A 22,083-nucleotide genomic window follows, 5' to 3' on the forward strand; every position below is an offset into this window, starting at 1 on the left:
AAGCCAATATGACAGGAAGTGCCCACAAAAGAAAAGGAAATGTGAACATCTACAAATCCATGACAACCAGGCAGACTCCCTGCTGATGAATATCATGTGGTATGATCAAAAGCTCCAAAACGGCCACTAAATAGATCATTTGGGGAGGTTGTTTCTCAACTGCTTTTTTAAGGTCAAGAATAATCTGATTAATCTAGTAGCTTCTTTCAACCACATTATACTGTCGTCATTAGCAATTAAAGTTATGAATAATGTATCAGTGAAATGAGATGTAGTAATTGTAGAAATGTCATTACAAACAAACCTGAGCAGCAGGAATGTTGCATTCAAGTGGTGCTGGAATTATCTGAAAAATGTTCCTGACTTGGAAAATTAATTTGAACACCCGCTCACGTCGCATATGGGAGAACTTTTCCTCATAGGCTTTTTTCCTAACCGAGATCCCTTTCTGGTAGAAAGCCCTTGAGGAAATTTCTCCCAACTGCGCTCAAGAAAACACCTCTGGAGTAAGATGAAATTTTGGCACAACTTGACATGGTATATGCCGAGTTGGCCCCTGGGCACAGATATGAAAAGGCCCCTCCATCTCTTCCACACAGGAGCAAGACACAGACTTTGTGGTGGGTTTGCGTCGTTTTTTGTTGTCTTGTATCTCTTTGTAGGCTAGTCGTTTTGCATCTGTAGTGGTTTGTTTTTTTGTGGTCATTTTGTGTGTGGTTATTTTCTGTCACCTTGCAGTTGTCTTGTGTCTATTTGAGGACATTTTTGTTTGTCTTTGTGGTTATTTTTCCCCTTTTTGTAGATATCTTGTGTCTTTGCAGAACCTTTGCATCACTTTGTGGTATTTTTGTGTCTTTTTGGTAATTTTGAGTCTCTTACTGGTTGGTATGTGTTTATGTGGGTAACATCTTGGGGGCGAAGGCCAGGGGGGCCTGGGCCTGTGCCCGGTAGGTCCATTCAGTAATCCATCAATGGTTGATGTTACAAAACGTTTGATTATTCATATATATATTTGCTCACATACAATTTCTAGAAGTTATTTATTAGCTTTTCTGGACTGATTTTCAGTTGGATCTCCACACAAATTTCCTCAAGAATGAGCAGTATAAAATTAAATTGCTCGTTGTTTTAGCTAAATTTTATACTCATAAAATATAATATCTAAAGAAATTAACCTTGTTTCCTGCTCTCAAAAAATCTAATCTAGACACAAATAAAGTTAATAATAAAATATGTATAAATATATCTAATAAAAACTAACCAAAACTAATAATTTCTGCAAATCTTACAACTACATAACTAAGTTGGTAAACCCAACCCCTGTGTGTTTATGTGTGTGTTCATACTTGTGTCGCTCTTATTTATGTTTGTCTGTCTGGTTTTGTATGATGACATCACTATTAATGAAGTGTGTACTTACTTGTCTCATTATTTTAATTTAAATTGTTGGTCATTACTTACCACTTTATATATAAAGTGAATGTACTGTCCACTGACTGCATTGTGTAAAGTTAAAAAAAAGACATTAACAAGACAGGTAAAGCAATATTTTAGTGTTTTTTGTTTTTTTTTAAAAAAGAAAGGACTGGTGCAGAAACAGCTATCAGTGTACTGTTTAAATCATCTGAGCAATAAAATACATCTTCTTTATAGCGTTCATGCTGTTTCCACATTTAAAAGCTCATAAACAACGGTACCAACCGAGGAGCACCTGAATGCAGCACTTATACACGGGAACCCCGCCCACTGACTGATGGTTCACGGTTGCCATGACAACACCAAGCACTACGGAGCTAACTACTTTGTTCAGCTCGGCTCAAGAGGTCTTGAAATCGGTAAAAACGTGTTAAATTTCCCACGGTAATATTTCTGTATACCTCCTTTAATATAATACAATCTATAACACTATACTGTTTGTTAAAATTAGTTAAAATAATAACGGGTTTACTCACGAGCCAACTCCAAACAGCTAAATATGTCAACTTAGCTAATGTTACTCAGAAGCTAAATATGTTAATCTAGCTGACGTTACTCAGAAAAGCTAGCATAGCAATGTTTGAATAGTTTTGACGTTACATCCTCCATATTTATGTATTTCATTTCAAAGTGAGTTTACTATCAATAATTTGTGATGTGTTATCCACAAGTATTTGAAGTTAGTTGCTCCTGTGTATGATAAACTGTTATTTATTAATTGAGCTAACGGCAGCATATTTGTGTTTATATGAAGACCAGCTAAAGGAAGGGGAAGCTGTCATGTCTGACCTGCTTAAAGAGAAATCCCTCAGAAGAGAGAAGAGGGCAGGTAAGGTATCCTCAGAGGGGAGCCATGGAGTCAGAGGCAAAGAAACAACAGGCAGGGCTAAGGAGTGAGTAAACTGTACACATTATACATTCACCTTTTGTTTTCTGCTATCTTTGTCAGACATGTATCAACTGTAACATAGTGGCAGAGGCTGTGAGGGATTTTCAGAAAGTCCTCCCAACACAGTGTGCTTGGGTGAGACTTTCCTCTCAGCTCATTTTCAATTAAATGGAGGTGTCTTCTTGTGATCATGTCTTTCAGCTCTATAAGCACTGTGTCGTACATCGATGAACTAGCACACCATGATGACAACGCTCGGATGACTGTAACAATGGAGAACACCTACCAGATGGGTGAGATAATTGTCACCTGTATGGCAGATGTGCCGCCCCATAGCATCATCACCAACTAGAAAAATACAACAGCGATTTGAGTTTGATTCTGTAAGAGATTTAGTTTGTCAAAATATTTGGGCAGAAATTCAGTTTTATTTATGTGCTGTGATTACTTGAGCTGCACTACAACCTTACAAATGCTGGCTAGGGATGGGTACTGAGACTCCAGTATTAAACATCCCCGTGCAAAATAAAAACCTTGCTCACAGGGCTAACAGCAAACTGTTAAACTAAAATGAAAGCTGTCTGTATGTAGGCTAACCCTTAAAATGTACCTGAGGCAGCCGACCTGCAGACAGTGAGTCTCCTCAGTAGAGGGGGGACAGAGAGCAGGATGAAAGACTGATACTGATGTCTGTGTTCTTCATGCTTAACTAACATTACTTTTTTTCACTCAGTATTGTGATGTCAGGAGGAATATAGGAGGAAGAGTTTATGTTGTGACTTTGTTGTTGTAAATGTGACTGTTGCTGCCATAGACTGTGTGTAAAACTGTCGTGTGTATCTTCCTAAACACGTGCAGTGATATACATTGCTACTTTTGCTACATTCATTTGCATTTGTTTAAAATTTGTCATTATCAAAAGCTAAAAAAAGTTTTTAGTAGGTTGCTCGCTGCTGAAAATGTTTGGCCCATCGACATTTTCTGGTTTTAAAATCCAGCCCAGTTGAAGCTGTAGTTGAATAGTCCTGACTTATGGTATTGTTGTCTTTGTCTTTTGGACCACAGGACCGTACAAACGCATCCCTGTCCCTGCAGTCACTGACATACTGAAGGATGTACTCACCAGTTACCTCCAAGAGGAGAAATATGAAGTAGAATGGTCCCAAAAAATGACAAAAACAATATGTGAGGTAAATAAAACTGAAAAGCTCACTCATGCAGCACCTTCTGAATACCTTGAATTCTCTTCTGTCAATTTCATTCTTTGAAATTGTCCCTCCCAGGTGATAAGAGCTCGCGTGAAGGACCTCATGATCCCTCGATATAAGATTGTCGTCCTGGTCCACATCGGCCAGCTCGCCGGGCAGAGCATGCAGATCAGCAGCCGCTGTCTGTGGGACGCATCGAATGACACGTTTGCCTCCTACTCTTTCAAGAACAGCTCTCTGTTTGGTGTGGCAACAGTCTATGCTGTTTACTTAGAGTGAATCGTGAGGACATTGAACAGACTCTGATGAGAACACTTAAGTTATATAATTCTTACAGTCATGTATGAAATGACAAAACAAGAATTTGTAGGCAAAATTCTGGGTGTTTATTAGTTTTGGTAGCACAGAAAATGAAATCACATCCTGACAGTGAAGATTTTATTTTACACTAATGAATGACAGATTGATGATGATGACCCCCTGGGGATGTTCCCCTTTAGCAGAGCATGGAGAGGTCACTCCTTCGACAGCCTATTTGACAGCACACTGATATTAGTGCCTGGTTTTGGTCCCGCTGATGATGGTCCATCGCTTGCACGTCTGTCGTCTTATGTTTTGGCTCCATGTTACCTGCCGAGAGATATCAGCCTGTCAGTGATATTTTTTTAAGGTCGTGAAATGAACCCTAAAGCTACTGAAGTGACTGTGTACTCACTGTCTTGTAGAGTCTCCTCTTCTCCCATCAGTCGTCTCCACCTGGATCCTCCACAGGTGTACACCACCGCCCGTACAAATGCTCGGCCACACAGCTTCAGTGTGTTATCCTGCGTCTGCACCTGTGCTACACACAGCATGCACAGCAGCGTCGCGAGCAGTAGTTGGGGTCTCATGTTGTTCATTCTCAGAGACGATCTGTCCTCATCAGCCCTTTTATGTACAGTCCCCAGTGATGTCACACACCTTCCCAAATCTCCCACCTGTGTAAATAGTCTGTTTATCTCCAGTAACCATCATGAGCTTTTAACAGCGGATGTCAGTCCGGTCATTCGGGATGTGTGTGGGAATCTAGGCCACCATGATGATCATTGATTAACTACATTTTCGTAAATGTTAAAGAGAAAGAATTGCTCTTTTATGTCCGAACTGCAGGGTTTTTATTGCCAGGGATTTAGCAAAGTGTTGCCTAATGGGTCGCTGGCGATGTCCACCTTAGGACAAACTGAGGTGATGGCTTTCTACATAGCAACATAGTGGAGTGTGTGCGCCGCTATCACAAACATAAATCAGTGATTCCGAGAAGAGACAGTCGCAATAACCGGTACGCTTGTTGTGAAATTGAACTGTGTCACGGAAGTTGATCTGGGAATAGTTATTACCAGCCTATTTTTAGAATTCAATGGTGACTGTGAGCAAAATCAAAAATATAGCTTGTATTATAAATGTATCTTGATTTAACTTTATCAGTGCAGCTGCTTTTATGAAGTGCAGGAAATCCACAGGTGTAATTAATATCTTTAATTACATAAATGTCCAGTTCACAAGTTTCATAATTTGACACATGATGTTAAAAGTTCATGCTAATTACTGTTTGGATCTCATGAGTGTTGAATGTGGAAACAGAGCAGCAGCACATTACATCCTGAACATGTGAAGTTCTGGTATATACAGCAGAGCTTTTGCATAGTTTTGCTGTAGTGAAAACCAAGTATGAAGTCTTCTTGAAATTCTATGTTGTTATGGTCTTGACGTCTTTGATTAGATTTGGTTAGATTAGGGCTTTGATTTTTTTTCTTTTTTTTTTTTTTAGAAAATGTACCATGGATCAAATCGCAACACAGTTTTAATGTTTTTGATAGAAATATTAAATCATGACTAAAAGAGAAACAACATTGTTCTCACACTTATTTCCACAGTAGACACACCTGTATTTTGTATTTTGTGGGAATGTATTTCTGTGTCTGGAATTGTGTATGCATTTTGTATGCACGGCATTTTTGTCTGTGCACTTGTGGATGTATTTTTGTTTCCTTTATGAATTTTTAAATAATAAAATTGTATTATTTTCCCCCCACAAATATATTGTTTTTATATAGTATTGTTAATGTTACTTAGGCAAAAGTAATAATCAGGAACATATATTTAAAGTTATAAAGTAGTATAAGTACGCGATTTAGAAATGTCTTTTAAAAAAAAATAAGAAAGAAACATATACATTATTAAACATATTTTATAATTTTTTTTCTCGTGCTTTTTATGCAAAAATCTTCATTTGTAAAGTAACTAGTAATTAAAGCTTCCATACAACTTCAGTAAAGTAAAACAATACAAGATTTCCCTCTGGAATGTAGTGGAGGAGAAGTATAGATACTTAATTAATCTTGAGGGAAATTAAGGCACCCATGGCGTATTACACAATGAATACAAAAACACTGATACACACAGGGATAGAGAATAATAAAATAGCATTAAAAGGACAGACCAGGGGCGAACAGAAAAGCAACAGTAAGAAAGGACCAGAGAGAAACGAACAGGAGGAAAAAATAGCAAAGATCCCTAAATTAGATTCTTTTGGCCCTTTTATGAACAGTTGGCAGTGGTGTGCATGTCCTACCTTAGTAACCTTGTAACTACCTTACGCCACTAGGACAGACTCAAGTACAGTGCAAGTACCTCAAATTCGTACATAAGGACTTAAGTAAATGTACTTGGTTACATTCCACCACTGCATGTATATTTTTTCTTACTGGCCTATTTATACTTTATTAATTCTGAGGAAAATTAAGGCACCCAGTAACTTATTTCACAATGCATTTTTTTTTTTTTATTCAACACTTCGTCTATTTTCTGGGGCGCCGAATAGGTGGGAAAAAGGAGAAGGATTCTAGGGGCCCATGATTAAGAGGGGCCCAGAGAGACCCCTAATAAAATTATAATACTGACAAAAAATAATATGACACTAAGTTATTAACTAACTTATAATCACAAATATATTTTATTTACAATGTACTGGTAACAATAACTTTATTTGTTTTAGTCACTTTATTCATCTTTATGCAGCAATTTTATTTTTTCTCTTTTATCTTTATTCTATTTAATGTCTTTTTTTTGTCTTGTGCTGCTGTGACATTTGAATTTCCCCTCTGGGGAATCTTATCTTATCATACATGAACACAGATACACATATGGGGATAGAGAATATAAGTGTAAGAATAAAGACATAAGAATAAAAAACACACAGCAGTGAAATGATATGATGATGTCTGATGTCTGGTCCAGGATTACAGATAGCTGTGACAACAGTAGATATGCTTATAATGCAGGTAGGTGGTCAGCAGTGCAGGTATTGCAATATAAGGTGATTAAATTAAAGTAAGAGCAGTGCAGGAGTAATTAGTACTTTGCTATGGATAGTATAAATGCAGTTGAAGATAAATTTATCTTCAACTGCATTTATACTATCAGATGCCAATGGAAATGAAGATATTTATTTTTTTATTTATTCATGTTTTTTGTTGTAAAAACTGTGTTAAATGTGGTATAAACAATACTGGGAATATGTAGGCTGTGTAATTTTGTACATACATGTGTGTGTTTGCCATGTGTTGTTGTGAATACAACATTACATAATGTATATGTCACTGCAACATCCACGCTCTGCTCCTGATACTGCAGGTGGGCGGGGCTCTACATCCGGGAACCTCCACTAACCCCTGACGTGACCCTGCAGGATTGCAAACATGGCGGAGGTAAGAAAGTGAAATAAATATTCGGAAAAAAATAAATTCATACTGCAGGATAGTTACCTCAGTCGAGCGCGTGCGTCGTTCGCGGGTTGTAGCTTTAATACACGAAATTAAGAATCGGCTGTTTGCGTCGCTGGATAGTCGCCATTACTCGACACAGACATGTTTAGTAAACTTCGGGTTTAGCTAACGTTAGCTGCGCTAGCCCCGACGGAAGGTAGCTGCTGCGTTAGCGATGTTACTTCGCGGTTTTGTTTAAGAACACTCAACTATCGAGTTTAGCGTTTTAAATTAGATTTGTAGCGTTTGTTTCGTGGTTAGAGGTGTTTTACGTGTTGTTTTCGGTTACAACACGCAGGTAGTTGGTATCAAGCGTAACTTAGACGCGTTAGCTAAATATATAAATGAGATTTAGCTTTGAATTTGTGTGTAAGTTAGCCGTTTGAGTAAATTAACCCAGCAGGCGCTCGCGCGTTGTAGCTAACTGCGGTTGACTGCAGGCGGCGAACAGCAGCGTAGTTCACGGTATTGTGTTCATACTGCTTCATAAATGTTCCCACAGGAAGTGCTGACAGTCTTCTTTGTTTCTTTTCTCACTGAACTGCAGTCAGCCTTCAGGGCACAGGGTCGAGCGCGCTTTTTCTCAACTCTCCTTTATGCCCCCCCTGTCAGAGTAACTCATATGTAAAGTTACACTCAACATGGAGTCGTTACTGATTGTACACATGATGAGATATTTTCATCTGAAGCTGTTCTTTAACTTTATTTTATGTTTTTTGCTTTACAGCCCTCCCTCGGGAATTCGAGCCCAGGTACATAAAGTTGGAGCCTTTCTCTTGTTGTTTGGGTGCATGGAAAATCTATTGTATTGTCTAGCAATCAATAATACCCGCTCAGTTTGATAGGAAAGGAATAATTGTGGTCACCAAAATATACAAATTGATTTATAGTTTGAGACAGTGGTTTTCAAACTTTAGAGGGCAAGCCAAAAATTCAAGGCACACCTATATTTATATCTCTGCTCAAAAGACTCTATAACATGTGTTATCACTCTTATTGCAACATAAATGTTTGTTTTATTTACTTATATCAAATAACAATTGACAACCAACAACGTATTTTAAATGGTTTAAAATGATATCAAAGCACCAATAACACATCCATTTAAACAGGAAATAACGTAAGATAATGTGATGTATCACACACTTACAATTCCCTTGCAAGAAGGACAACATGTAGGTCACTGTAAAGGTTTTTTAAATTGAATTAAATGACATGTTTTGGGTAGAGTTTGCCTCTTTGTTAAGAAATGGGTGCACACAACGTACTGATACAGCAAGTTAAAAATTAATTTAGGCCCAGTCGGATATTGCAATAATAATGTGTAGTTATCACAAAATCCCCACCATTTGAGAAACACTGGTCTAAGACTTCATCACCTTTATATCAAAACTGATTGTTATTGTTAGGATGCTGTTAACAACAAAAACAATAGATACTAATATCGTTAACTATTGGTTATTTGTGTGTTTTCTGATATGTTTGCACGAGTGCTGTTTGTAAACAATGGCAAAACAGTTTTATTTTAGTGAGACAAAATGCTTTCTTCGCAGCTACAAGCCTATAGGAATATATCTGTAATTTATTAATTCTGGTAAGGGTCGGATGGTGTAATTATATATATATATATATATATATATATATATATATATATATATATATATATATATATATATACACATATACACACACACACACATCATATATATATATATATATATATATATATATATATATATATATATATATATATATATATAGTGTGATGATATAAATTTGTCTATCATTAGGGAATGTTAAGTAATGTTTATACCCTGCAATCACTCCCTTTACTATCTCTGGCTGTATCAAGCTGTTGTGGGAAATGCTGTCAATTAATGTACATGATTACTTAATAGGGATGCACAGTAATATCAGCATGTCATCGGTATCAGCTGATAATGGCTTTAAAATGAAATATCGAATTGCCAGCATGCTAATAATATCGGTACATCATCGGTATTGGCCAATATTGGCTTTAAAATGAGCTATCAGAATCAACCAATGTGCTTTTTGAATGAATATTTTATTTAAATATATATTAAAAAGTATTATATTTTATGTCTCCATCTGCTGGTGGGCCATCACGATAAGAGTATGCATGCATAATATGATAATTCAACTGCAGAAGAGACCTGATGATCACTAAAATATGGTGGGTCGAAAAGTGGATTTATCTATCTGTATCAGTTGTTGGTCAAATGAGTTGTTAAATGTTAAATATTAGCATATCAGGTATCAGCAAAAAAAATCCAATATCGTGTGTCCCTATTACATAATGGTAATGTTAGATTTAAAGTAATTTTGCATCAGTGTAGTAAAGTACTTTGATTATTGGTAACAAGCTCCCTGGACTGACCAAAATAGACATTCCAATGTGGGTATTTAATCTGTAAGATCTCAAAGGAGTACTTCACCCACAAAATGACCATTTGTGAATCAGTTATTCATGCTGTGTCACTTTGAGTTCATGAAGAAAACTTTTCCTTGCGTGCCTCCACGGTGAACAAAGAATCCAAAACCTGAGACAGGTCTTGATGAAGTAAACTTTTAGTCCGGTGCAGGAAAAGCTGAAGCAAGGCAGTGCAACATGATTTGGAAGAACTGAGCACAAGACTGGATATATGTAAAGGGTCGTTTTGTGGGTGAAGTATTCCCTTTAATTTCAAATCAGTTCTATGAAGTGTTAGACTATTGAAGATAGTACGTAAATGAAGTTTAATTGAATTTTGACAAAATTCACAATATCGTTACATATATTGCAGATATGAAATAACATATTGAAGAAAGATGATTTGATCCAAATCGCCCACGTGTTCAATATTTCCAGAAGTAAATGTTTGACTCAGACATACATTAAAACAGTATTACTTTAAATCTTGTGGTCACTTTTCCAGGAGGTTCAGCAGGTTCCGATGACCATGATTTCGACCCATCAGCAGACATGCTTGTCCATGACTTTGATGATGAACGCACCCTGGAGGAAGAAGAAATGTTGGAAGCATCAGACGAGACCAATGCCAACGAGATTGAAGATCTTGCACGGGTGAGTTTCAATCTTATCAGTCTTATCAATCAATTTTGGGACCAACTGCAGGTTCCAAACCTGAGTTTTGAATTTACATTCACATCAAAATGATTTCTTTGGGCATCAAATTGTCAGGTGTACGTTTAGAAACATTTTACACTTTAGAAAACACATCATTTTTTCCTTCAACAGGAGGGGGAGATGCCCATTCATGAGCTGCTGAGTCTGTACGGTTATGGGGGCGGTTCACCAGCAGATGAGGATGAAGAGGAGGAGGAAGAACCTGAGGAAGAGGAAGATGATGAGGAAGAGGATGAGGAAGAGGACTTAGACAATGATGAAAGCAGTAGAAGCACTGGCGAGTTAAAAAGAAATGAGGTATGTTGTCAGTTCTCTTGACATTGATATGGTTTCCGTTAACTTACAATATATTTTCTTGTATTGACTGTTCTGTGTAATTTTAGTATTTTTTATTGACTTTGTGTGTGTGTGTGTGTGTGTGTGTGTGTTTGTTTGTGTGTCTTCAGGGTGAGGGTGTTAAGGTCTCATCAGGACAGGGGGATGAAGCCCAGGCGCCCTCTGAGGTCCGCACACGCTCAGTCAGGTCCCTTGGTACAGCGGAACTCATTCGCCCCCAGAAACTCAAGTACTTTGAAAGTATGTGCCAACTAACCTCATTTTCTGTCTATTCTTTCCTCTGGTTGCAATTAAATGCAGATCTTTTTTCTGTGAGATTCGACTCGTTAAATGGATATCACATTGTGCCTCAGGTAATAATGATGCAGAGGAGGAGTCAGATGAAGATGAGGACTACATTCCATCTGAAGACTGGAAAAAGGTGTGTAAGAACATTATTCATCAGAGCTTCAGACGCTTGTACTCTCAGATTACAGCTTGATTTATATTGAATGCTGATAAATGTATGGCTTCAAAAAATACACTGAGCTCACTGCAGCAACACGAAAGCCCCGTTTTCACCAAACACTTTCAGTATGGTACCTTTGGACCCAAAAGTAACCCTTCAGACATGGTACCTAGACCCTAGGTTTTTTCAGTGTTTCCTCGCAAACAGTACCCTTTAATTTAAGTTATTATTTTCTCAGTCCACAGCTGCCGCAAGAGGCAGCAAAACATCCTTTCATTTTATAGTTACAGTTAACTAATATATGTTAAACTCTGCTTGGTATGAACAGTAGTTACATGAGCCTCAAAACCAGCCGCAACTCAGCCCTGAGCAGAGTGACTGTCCTCAATCGACCAATCAACAGACTGCAGTGTTCACAGCTCCACCTTTTAGTACCAGATCTGCTAGGTACCCCAACAGAGGAGTTATTAAAAAAAAAAAAAAAAAAAGGAGACGGCAAGGAACGGTTTCATTGGTACCATTCACAACTTTTCACAGTGGAAATGGAAAAAATGCGTATCAGACTGAACTGAACTAGATTGCTTGGTGGAAATGGGGCTTAAACTGAACTTCTCCAACAGAGTAGACTTTTCTGAAAGGAGCAATCAGAAATATTCACAATGGGAGAAAATATTCCCAAAAACCAAATGTGTGCTGAAAATTTGTGCAGAAATTTCTTCTTGTTTTCATGGTGTAAAGAATCACAGTCAAAGTTGCAAGCAAGTTTCATATTTGTAATAAATAATGAAGAAATTGTCTGCCTACACTCAGTCTAAACTGTGTGTTTATTCCCTACAGGAAATCATGGTCGGTTCCATGTATCAGGCAGAAACTCCTGTTGGCCTGTGTAAATATAAAGACAATGAAAAAGGTAAGCTGGCTGTTTGTTGTCTTGCTGTCTTCACCTATGTATTTAAGCTGTAACACTGTGTGTTCTTTCTGGATCCAAAAGATCTAAAGATGGTGCTGTGGTAGACAAAAGGCTGACATGGCATCGCCTGTTTTCTTTGAATTTGTCCCGTAGTTTATGAAAACGATGACCAGTTGTTGTGGAACCCAGAGTGTCTTCCTGAAGGCAAAGTGGTGGAGTTCTTGACTGAAGCATCGAGGCGGACAGGAGAGGAGAAAGGAGTGGATGCAATCCCAGAGGGGTCCCATATCAAAGATAATGAACAGGTGACAGCAACATATCTGAAGCTTGTGCTGAAGGATCAAGCTGGCCAAAGTCTATATTTTTCTTACTGACTACATTTACATGCACGCTAATATTTCACTATTATTTTGAATATGACAATAATCTGAATTTGATACAGGTCATGTAAATGGCATGTACAATTTTGATATTCCAAATTGAGCCTCTTTTTGAAAGTATTATTTCCCACTTAAGATATTACTTCGGTTTTAGAAGGATTTTGTGGACATGTGCAGCCCAGTTCAGACCAAAGATTCGTGATGAGACGAAACAGTTTGAGAACATTGCAGAGAAAAGTTGCGGCAGTGTGAAGTGGCTGTCTCAGCTCAAATGAAGCTGCTTGATGATGTCACCTGCAGCTCTGCTGGTCAAGTCGCTGGCGGCTGGTATTAGAACGTTGCACGTCATCTGTTTTAACAGCCAATCAGCTTGTAGTGAAGTCTGCTGGTGTTTGTTTGCTGCGGCAGGCGCTTTGTCCCCGCTGAGCCCTCAGTTTCCGTCCTCATAGTGTGCCGGTGTTGGACGATGGGTCCCTACTAGTCGCTGTATGTGCTTATGCCCCCTCACACACACACACGTTCTCTTTGACCAAATAATTGGTGCTGCTTACTTATATTATCGTGGCATATTGATTATGAATACAGTCCATCTGTGATGTTGCTTTTGTTTATTTTTCTCCGTTTCATCGCTACTACAAATGCAGCTGTAGCCAGTATCTCACTATCACTATCCTCATTCATATTTTAAGATGCTACAAATTATATTCAGCCACTAAACAAGTCTGAAATAAGAACAGAAGTACAGAGAGTTGTTGCATAGAGATGATACACTGTCTCATCTAGTTGCTTTGGTGTGAACCAGCAGGTTTTTAGAACATTGTAGAACGGTGCATTGTAAGTGGTTGCATATTTCAACTCATCACGAATCTTTGGTCTAAACTGGGCTTATGTGGCACATTCGGAATATGCATCTCATTCTGGGGGTTTTGCCACAGTGTGCAACACATGAGGCCCGTTTCCACTGAAGAAGTTCCTGGTACTATTTGGGGGGCAGGAACTACTACAGGAACGTCCTCTCGCTCAGCCCTCTCAACCGCCGTGTCTCCACTGAGAGAGCGGAGTAGGAGGAAGGTTCCTGTAAAGTTACCGTGCTCTGTATGTGACGTAATCGTTGCACGACCATTTTGACTGGGGCGACGTAGGGATGCCATTAGCGCTGTCTGTAATAACTCCGGTCACGGTCCGTGAAAAAAAATATTTTTTTCCAGCGGATGTCTTAGTTACAACATGATTGAGCTAACTGGAGTAGTTTCTTGTCGTATCCGACAACAGTACGCTTTTAAGAGATGACGTACTGATGTTAGCTTTGCTGCTGCTGTTAGCTGTCCCTGTCAGCTGATGCTTTCTAGACATCGTGATTTCCCAAAACTGAATGAATACCACACATAGCAACACAAAACTGCTTTGCTAGCTCAATCATGTTGTAACTAAGATATCCGCTGGAAAAAATATTTTTTTCACGGACCGTTTATTGAGTTATTACAGACACCGCTAACAGCTAATGGTTAGCCCAGCTAATCTACGATAACCATGTTATTAAATACAAAACGTCAAATCCCGCCTTGAGTATATCCAATCAGCTCCAAGTAAACCCCAAGCCCCAGCTAGGAGTTTCTTGGGGCCATTCTGAGTACTTACTCCAAGGCAGGGACTTGTTTAGCCCCTGTAAAAGTTCCGGAAAATTACCCCGAAGTTCCTGCGTTGGAAACGGGCCTATGGACTTTTATCATGGCTGGTTTAGAGATGCATACTCAAAAGAAAGCCACATTTCTGGTCGAAAGGAGAGCACACCTATTTTGAGCTACTTTTAAAGATTTGCATTTTAAATAAGAAAGAATTGGCTTGGGGCTGAGTGCTACAGACAAGGTGGGAAAGTCAGAAAGTGTTAAGAGACATGTTGTTGATCTTTTCATGGGTTTTTTGTCAATAAAAATGTCACCTTTAAATTTAAATGCTTTAAATCAAATGACTTGTGATTAACTTTATTACATGTTAAGAGCTTTTCACATGGGTAACAAACTTGTTTGATCATTTGTTTCTCTGCAGGCATTGTATGAACTAGTGAAATGTGACTTTGACACAGAGGAAGCTTTAAGAAGACTAAGGTTTAATGTAAAAGCAGCCAGAGGTGAGTAGACAAAAAAGCTTCAATGTCTTTCATACACTGACCTTCAGTTTTCTCTGATGCAACATAGAACATGTTGTGAATGATGGTGTTCTCTGTTTGAATCATGTTAAAGCTGGGGTAGGCAGAAATTTGGAAAGGCAAAAAAATGTATAAATACACCCAGAATCCAGCCAGCTCAAACCCCCCCATCACAGAGTGTCAAGAGGGGGCCGGTGGCCAGTGGCAGCGCAGGGGCTGACCTGTGTAACGGCAGCAGGAAGTTAGCTGATCTGGCTGGGAGTCGAAGCCGTTTTGTCCCACTAGCTAGGATTTGTGCTGGCTAGAATCAGGCTGCTACGGCCGCTGACTGGGGGTCTGTCTCCAGAGCTGCTACCCAAAGATTATTACTGGATTTTTGCCCAGTGATACCAAAATTAAACTGCCTACCCCAGCTTTAAGAAGACCTTACAGATACAACATTAACATTTCTTCTCTCTGTAACAGAGGAGCTTTCTGTCTGGACTGAGGAGGAATGTAGAAATTTTGAACAAGGACTAAAAGCTTATGGCAAAGACTTTCATTTAATACAGGCCAACAAGGTAAGAGAAGAAGTAAGAGAAAACAAATCATTTCAACCATTTTGAAAATCATGACATTCATTTAAAATGTATGTTAATGTTTTACTGTGTGATGTGCAGGGTTGGCATTAACCTTATTGCATTTTAACACATCAGATTTCTCAGTTTTTAAAGTGTCTGTTCATCGTATAAACTTTGTTAGAGTCTCAAGCAATAAATAGATTTGTGTATTATTTGACATTGTACTGAATCTATCTTTTCAGACGATGGTAATAATGGTTATTTCATGTCTGCTGAATTAAATCTTTCAGGTGAGAACTAGGTCTGTAGGAGAATGTGTGGCCTTTTATTACATGTGGAAGAAGTCTGAGCGTTATGATTTCTTTGCACAGCAAACCAGACTTGGGAAAAGGAAATACAACCTTCACCCTGGTGTCACGTAAGTTTAAAAGATAAATACATAACAGTTGTGTGTAAATTATTCATGGAAGAAACGGTATTCCTGTTTCAGGTTGATGTGTTGGGTCATGATGGTTGTTTCTAATATTCCAACAGAACGTTTTAGATCCAAAACAACAATCAACACATTCAGTAATGTAAACAGATTCTTAATTTGTTTGGTGTGACAATAAGTCAGCTGCTGGCGGGTTGTTTTTTTTTTTGCAGGCAAACACTACACATAAAGCTTTGCTCGAACACCAGGGTTTCCACAGTCATGAAAAACCTGGAAAAGTCATGGAACTCTACAATCTTGTTTTCCAGGCCTGGAAAAGTTATGACATTTTGTTGTGTGTAATGAAAGTGTTGCAGTAATCTTCTATAGATAACCTTCCACATAATGTAACAGCAGTGAATTTATTTATTGCAGCTGTTGACGTAAATTACTGCAGCTTTAATACGCGTTGATGTGTGACAACGTTTTGTTTACCATTACCTACGTTTCTCTGTTTGTTCCCCATGTTCTGTCTCTCTCCGTCTGTGTATGCCAGCCAGCTGGACTTAAGTTTTAACTGAGGTTGAATCTGATATGTTTGAACTATGCCAGGCAAGTGGGGCAAGAAAAATAATGTTGTTTTCCATGCCTATGCCCTGCTACTACTTATAAATTGTGCCGCATTTTTGAGATAGAGCAATTGACATGGGCATCCTTGAGTGTTCAGTTGTCTCTCTGAGCGCCAGTGGCACTTTGGTTTTGTTTCAGCTGCTCTGAAAGTAGAGCGTGATAGTTTTGAAACTAAGGAGCTTTGTTTTTAAATCAAATTAACCAACCTTACAACTGAACTGTCGACTGTCACTCCAGGAGCTCTACTGCTTCACGCCCGCAGACATTAGACAAGAAAAGTTGTCTTTTTGTGCTTTGAATATCCTTTAGTTTTTATTCTGTTGAAATACTCCAGTAAGCCAATAAAATGTTTTTCTTTTGTGCGTGAGGAAGCACAAGGAGTCTAATGTGTTGTACAAAGCCTGAGCACCAGGAAGGCAATATTTAAAAATTAGTTTATCATAAAAAATTAGATTGTATTCATTTTGTATTCATTCATTAATTTTGTCTGGCTATAATTTCTGGGCGTGTAATAACAGTCACGCTCTGCCATGGTCGAACATAACAGACTTTGTGTTATTCAGCCAAAGGAATGTAACAGCTGTGAAGCAAGGATTAAATAAAAGATAAAGTTCTCAACACTAGGACTAACCTAGTCTGTCTGGCCATGTGAATTAATTAATGGCTTAACTGAGGATTTTGCTGTATGAATCACCTCCTGGATTTAGTGGCACAACTTGTGAAACCACCTCAACAACCACAGCAGCACAAGGTTGCACAGCAGACTGTTGGGACTGACTTTATGTATTGCAGCATGCTTCTTTGAAACAGTGTTAGACCCTAACAAGGACCCGCCTGCAACTGACAGACCAGACCACATGCACTTGGCTAAGTTTTTAAACCATATCAAGAGTGGAGGTTGTTTGTAAAGGCTTTTGTGTTACTGTGTGTCATCAGAGACTACATGGACAGATTACTGGACGAGACGGAGAGCGCAACGTCCAGCAGGGCGGCGTCGCCTCCTCCCACCACGTCCAGCAGCAGCGCCAGCCACTCAGAGAGGGAAGACAGCAGCAGTCAGAACGGTGAGCTTATGGATACAAGTGCACACACAACCAACAGTTAATTAAACAGTTTTTAATTTTAAAATCTAAACCAAGTCTATAAGGGATAGTTTGGGTCCTTTTTAAGTGGGTTTGTATGAGGAACTTAGTCATCGTAGTCAGTGTATTACCTACAGTAGATCCAGTACATCCTCAGTTTGGGAATCAATTTATGTTCTTTTGCCCAGGTTTTAAGATATCCCTGCTGGGTTTCTGCCTCCACCCCATTACAGATAAAATGACTGGAATTTAATTTGTGGTGCTCCTAGCATTGACAAATTACTTTTGAACATTTCAACAATATCTCTTTACATAAAAGGTGTCTTTGTTTCAGTCGAAATCCCATGTTGTCAACTGCTTTAACTGGGAATATTTCTTAGGTATAAGCACATCTGTCCTGATATCTCAAAATCCAAAGGCTCTACATGGCCAGATACTACAACAGTTTTTGTAATTTGGGTGATCCAGCTTTTAAATGGTCAATTTTCTTTCTTTTTCAGGTATTGCAAGCCACAATTCCACCCACCCAGTGGATGGCGCTCAGTTGCCCCACGTAAATCCAGTCAAACCTGAGTCAGTTCAGTCCAACGGTCCCTCCCATCCGTCAGTGGAAGCTCCGCCTCCTCCCATTTCAGACAACAACTCCAACGGCTGCAGCCAACCCAGTGCGCCCAGCCATGACCAAAACGGTTCTCTGGAGCCTTCGCTGGACCACAGAGACACAGCAACAGCAACAGCAGCAGCACATGAAAGGCCAGCCAAGAGATGCAGGACGGAGGCAGAGCCACTGGGCCAAAGTGAGGTGGAACCATCCAGAACGCAGGAGAACTGAAGGATACAGAGTTCAGTGATGTAGACTTTTAATAGACGCTGAATTAGGGGGGGAAATTGTCCCCACTGCTCCATCTCTGGGCAGAGCTGAGGGGTTAAGAGCTTGAGAAAAGAGCCCCTCATGGCCCATGAGCGCAGTATCTCTTGAGAGCAAAGACTCCTTGATAAGGTCACTGAAAGTCACACCTTGAAGAACACAGCCAACCAAACTGCAGCTGGTCCTCCAGGAGAGGCAGTGGCCACTCCGTCTCCCCCGTCCCTCGGACCCATCCATGTACTGACCGCCTGCTGAGCTCATCCCAAAGCACCACAGCTCCATCCTCTCCTACAAAACTTCTTCTACCCATCGTCTTTATTCCCTTTTTGGAGACTGACTGACAAAATTTTTGCCAAGAATTTCATTTTTTTTTCTATTTGTACTAAAAGAAATCACCTGTGATATTTTTTTACACAAGAGATATTTATATTTTTTAACAAAAGAAAACTATGATAGGTGACTGCTGTTCAAGCGATTTGAACATTTGGTGAAACGAGGAACGCATTTTAAACGATGATGTGCTTAAGTTGTCAAAAAGAGGCAAAGAGGCAAAGTAGGCAAACACAAGATGAGTAATGCTGCGTTCACTTGGAGTCAGGCAGGACGGTAGACGGCAAATTGGATATTGTTTTTGTGGGTGAGGGCAGGATGGGAAAATGAGTTGGGTCCAGCCAAGAATGCCTGTAAGGAGAGACTTAACTCATTGCTGTCTTTTGCCGTAACATAGCTCCTTCACACACACACAGAAAATCTCAAGAATCACTGGACATTACAAGGAAAATAACATAACATAATGAACACAAAATAATTTAAAGGTTCTGTATGTAACTTTCAGAAAATCCTTTTTATTAGCGAGACTTCTCTCTGATGCTGTTGCTTGCGCTCCGGTGCTCATACTCTGTAGCTGCGAGCGAGCACCTGGGCATCGGCCAAAGTAAGACATTGATTGTGATGATAGAAGGCACGGAAAATCATACTAAGAATAATGTTACTATGCAATAAAATATATTTTATTTGGACCATTTGCTCCATGATACCAAATATTTTACAGTTTGCAAATCACATTAGCATAGCAAAGTTACAGCTAACATTAGCTCAGGTTAGAGTTAGCTTGTTGGCCACAACTGCATTGCTCTTGGCTAGCAGAAAGCACTTTGTATCATTATGTCTTTTACTGTTGGCTAAATCAACACCAATATGCATAAGTTAGTAGCATGTATCACGTTAGCTGGGGAAGTAATTTGGCAAACTATCCACTTAACAAATCCACTCAGTATTTTGCTAACGATAACATTTAAGTTAAGCTAACGTTAACCAGCTAAGCTACTCTGCTGTCAATTAAATGGCAAGTGAGTCAAGTTACCAGCCAGATCAGCCATGGCGTCTGGATTAAATAAATAATGCTTATTACACAAGACTTGATGGCAGCTCAGACGTTAGCGACTGTAGCAACTTGAATTCAGCCAGCACAAACCCCGGTCCTGGGGTTCACAGTGGGCAGGTGGCCAGCAGCAGCAACAAACTGTGCTTATCCGGCAAGGACCCGGGACTGGACCCCTGGCACTCAGGCACTCTGTCTTGCTCGGGCTGTATTCAAGAAGCTAAGTGAAGGTCTGTCTCCTCTGGGCCGCTGCTAAATGTATGTAACGAAAACAGCATGTGTGGACTCGTTGGTGGACTCCATTTCTTAGCTTACGTTAGCTAGTGTCGCACACTGTTAGCGCTATAGCAGAACTGAAGTGAGGCAAGGCACTTGGGAATGCACGTAACGCCTTAACCTTTGGATTTCTGGGGCAAATTTCAGCCTGAGTCCTTGACGTAGAAGTTAGTCCACAGGCTGCTCGAGGCAACCAAGAAAAGTCACGCTACAAACTGTTCACCCATCGGCAATAAAAAATGATTTATACTACTATAAAGTTGCATACAGAACCATTTTCTTCCATTCTTTATAAACAATATAGTGTCACTATCGCAACATATCATCATGCATGTTTTGTTTTACTGCCACTTTCCCGTGCCATCCAGAAGGTGTTGGTCTGCCCTCTACCGTCAGCCTGATCCCATGTGATGGCAGCATACAGCTGGTGCTGTCGCTCTGTAGTTGCACTTTGATTGTATGTTCCTCATCTTCACTGATAAGGAGCGGTGTCGAAACCCAGCAGAAATACATTTTTCACTCCTCTTCTGAACCCGGCCTCTATCATGGCTGTTTGTTGAATCCTGATAAATAAACCAATGGGTTCGTCCCCCCGCGGGTTTGTTTGTGTAAAGCAGCTGACATCAGTGATGTCCTGTATTATAACTCATCATGTAGAAGATCGCTGTATTTTTGGATTTTCATAGTCAGTGCTTTGCTCGACGCTTTGTTTTTACTAGACAGAATGTCCGTGATTTTTAATGTAAAGTTTGTATAGATTTCTTACCTTGAGCAGTTGGTACATTTTTTTATAACTGTCTGTTCATCTCTGTACGTTCCGGTCTTCCTCGTAGGCTGTTGCTTTTTGTTGAGGAAATCTTTGGCCTGTGTTGCTCTGAGGTGGATGTAATGAAAACAGTAGCCATTCCTTTTTCCCTCTCTGTTTGGCAGCACTTCCCATTCCTGTGTGACCTTGCACAATCTGAAATGTTTGTTACATCTTTTGTGCATAGAAAAAGCCCCACATTGTGGTTGAGTGTGCTGCTTGCCTTTGTTTTGAAACCTCTGCTTACTCACAGTGCTCGGTTTGAACCGATATTTCCTGTCGTTCCTCGGTCAGTGGCTTCAGAGTTCAGAGCAGTGGATTTCCAGCATTGAAACAGCCCCAGGTCGACACGAGGGTGTGACCTGGAAGACCTTAATTTGTTTTGGTACAGTAGCTGTTCAGCTTGATGCTTACGCGTTTTACTTTGTACTCCAGCTTTGAACTTACATTCACAAATTAAAATAAGTTTGTCTCAGATAATGTTGATCCATGTAGTCCTTTCTTTCCCTTTGTTGACAATGATGTCTTTTTTTCTTTTTTTTTTCCTCTGTAAATGACGACATGAATAAAAACGAAGTGTATTCCAAGACTGGCTATGGATGGAATAACATTGGCTATATTTAATAAATGTATTAATAAGTCTGTGTTGTTGTGAGTTTTCAAACACAAGCTCGAGCTTCACAGCTTGATCCAAAGATGATTTAATTTCTTTTTCTGTCTGTAATAAATATTTATTATTATTAACGCTCTTAATACTGTTCGAGGCAACCCCCTCCTAATTTGACTACACTGTAAGAAATAAACTGAATTCATAGTCCGTGTTCTTTAAAGTGAAGTTCAACTGACACTTATATCAGGGTTAAAGGGACAGTTCTCACTAAAATCAGAAATACATATTTTTCCTCTTACCCGTAGTGCTGTTTATCAGTCTATATTGTTTAAGTGTGAGTTGCTGAGTGTTGGAGATATCAGCCGTAGAGATGTCTGCCTTCTCTCTAATACAATGGAAATTGATGGCACTCGGCTTGTGGTGCTCAAAGTGCCAAAAAAAACATTTGAAAAACTCAACATCAATGTCTCTTTCCAGAAATCATGACCTGGTTACTCAAGATAATCCACAGACCTTGTTTTGAGCAGCTTCATGTAGGAACTATTTTCTTTCTATTGAACTGCACCTACCAACCGCATCATTGTGCAGAAGGAAGAGTGCATCTACTGCTAAATTTCCTAGCAGCAATGAGCAAGCTAAAATTACAGCTCAGCCAAGGAGGACACCATTAATGTTTACATCTTGCGCTGTCATGAGTACAAACCTCTCGCCTACG

The 22,083-nt window shown here is 39.4% G+C and overlaps 2 protein-coding genes across 7 annotated transcripts; both read left to right on the forward strand.

The window, feature by feature from the left end:
* Positions 1-1,771: 1,771 nt before the first annotated feature.
* Positions 1,772-5,639, forward strand: dynlt5 (dynein light chain Tctex-type family member 5). 3 transcript variants are annotated; one of them, XM_033651205.2, is made up of 5 exons: positions 1,772-1,860; positions 2,231-2,369; positions 2,567-2,658; positions 3,431-3,555; positions 3,649-5,639. In XM_033651205.2, exons 2-5 carry the CDS (start codon positions 2,257-2,259, stop codon positions 3,850-3,852), a joined length of 534 nt encoding a protein of 177 aa, XP_033507096.1. In that variant the 5' UTR covers positions 1,772-1,860; positions 2,231-2,256; the 3' UTR covers positions 3,853-5,639. The 3 variants fall into 3 exon arrangements, with proteins under 3 accessions (XP_033507096.1, XP_033507097.1, XP_033507098.1); XM_033651206.2 differs by having other exon boundaries at positions 1,777-1,835; XM_033651207.2 differs by having other exon boundaries at positions 1,778-1,860; positions 2,236-2,369.
* Positions 5,640-7,250: 1,611 nt separating this feature from the next.
* On the forward strand, positions 7,251-21,402 carry mier1b (mesoderm induction early response 1b, transcriptional regulator). Of its 4 annotated transcripts, none has more exons than XM_033650711.2 (13): positions 7,251-7,319; positions 8,104-8,128; positions 10,313-10,461; positions 10,636-10,821; positions 10,971-11,100; positions 11,214-11,281; positions 12,146-12,218; positions 12,372-12,523; positions 14,645-14,726; positions 15,210-15,316; positions 15,595-15,722; positions 17,283-17,410; positions 17,929-21,402. In XM_033650711.2, exons 1-13 carry the CDS (start codon positions 7,311-7,313, stop codon positions 18,258-18,260), a joined length of 1,569 nt encoding a protein of 522 aa, XP_033506602.2. In that variant the 5' UTR covers positions 7,251-7,310; the 3' UTR covers positions 18,261-21,402. The 4 variants fall into 4 exon arrangements, with proteins under 4 accessions (XP_033506602.2, XP_033506604.2, XP_033506603.2 ...); XM_033650713.2 differs by having other exon boundaries at positions 15,676-15,722; XM_033650712.2 differs by having other exon boundaries at positions 15,210-15,304.
* The last annotated feature ends 681 nt before the right edge of the window (positions 21,403-22,083 follow it).

This window comes from Epinephelus lanceolatus, chromosome 12 (genome assembly GCF_041903045.1).
Source record: "Epinephelus lanceolatus isolate andai-2023 chromosome 12, ASM4190304v1, whole genome shotgun sequence".
Classification (NCBI taxonomy): domain Eukaryota; kingdom Metazoa; phylum Chordata; class Actinopteri; order Perciformes; family Serranidae; genus Epinephelus; species Epinephelus lanceolatus.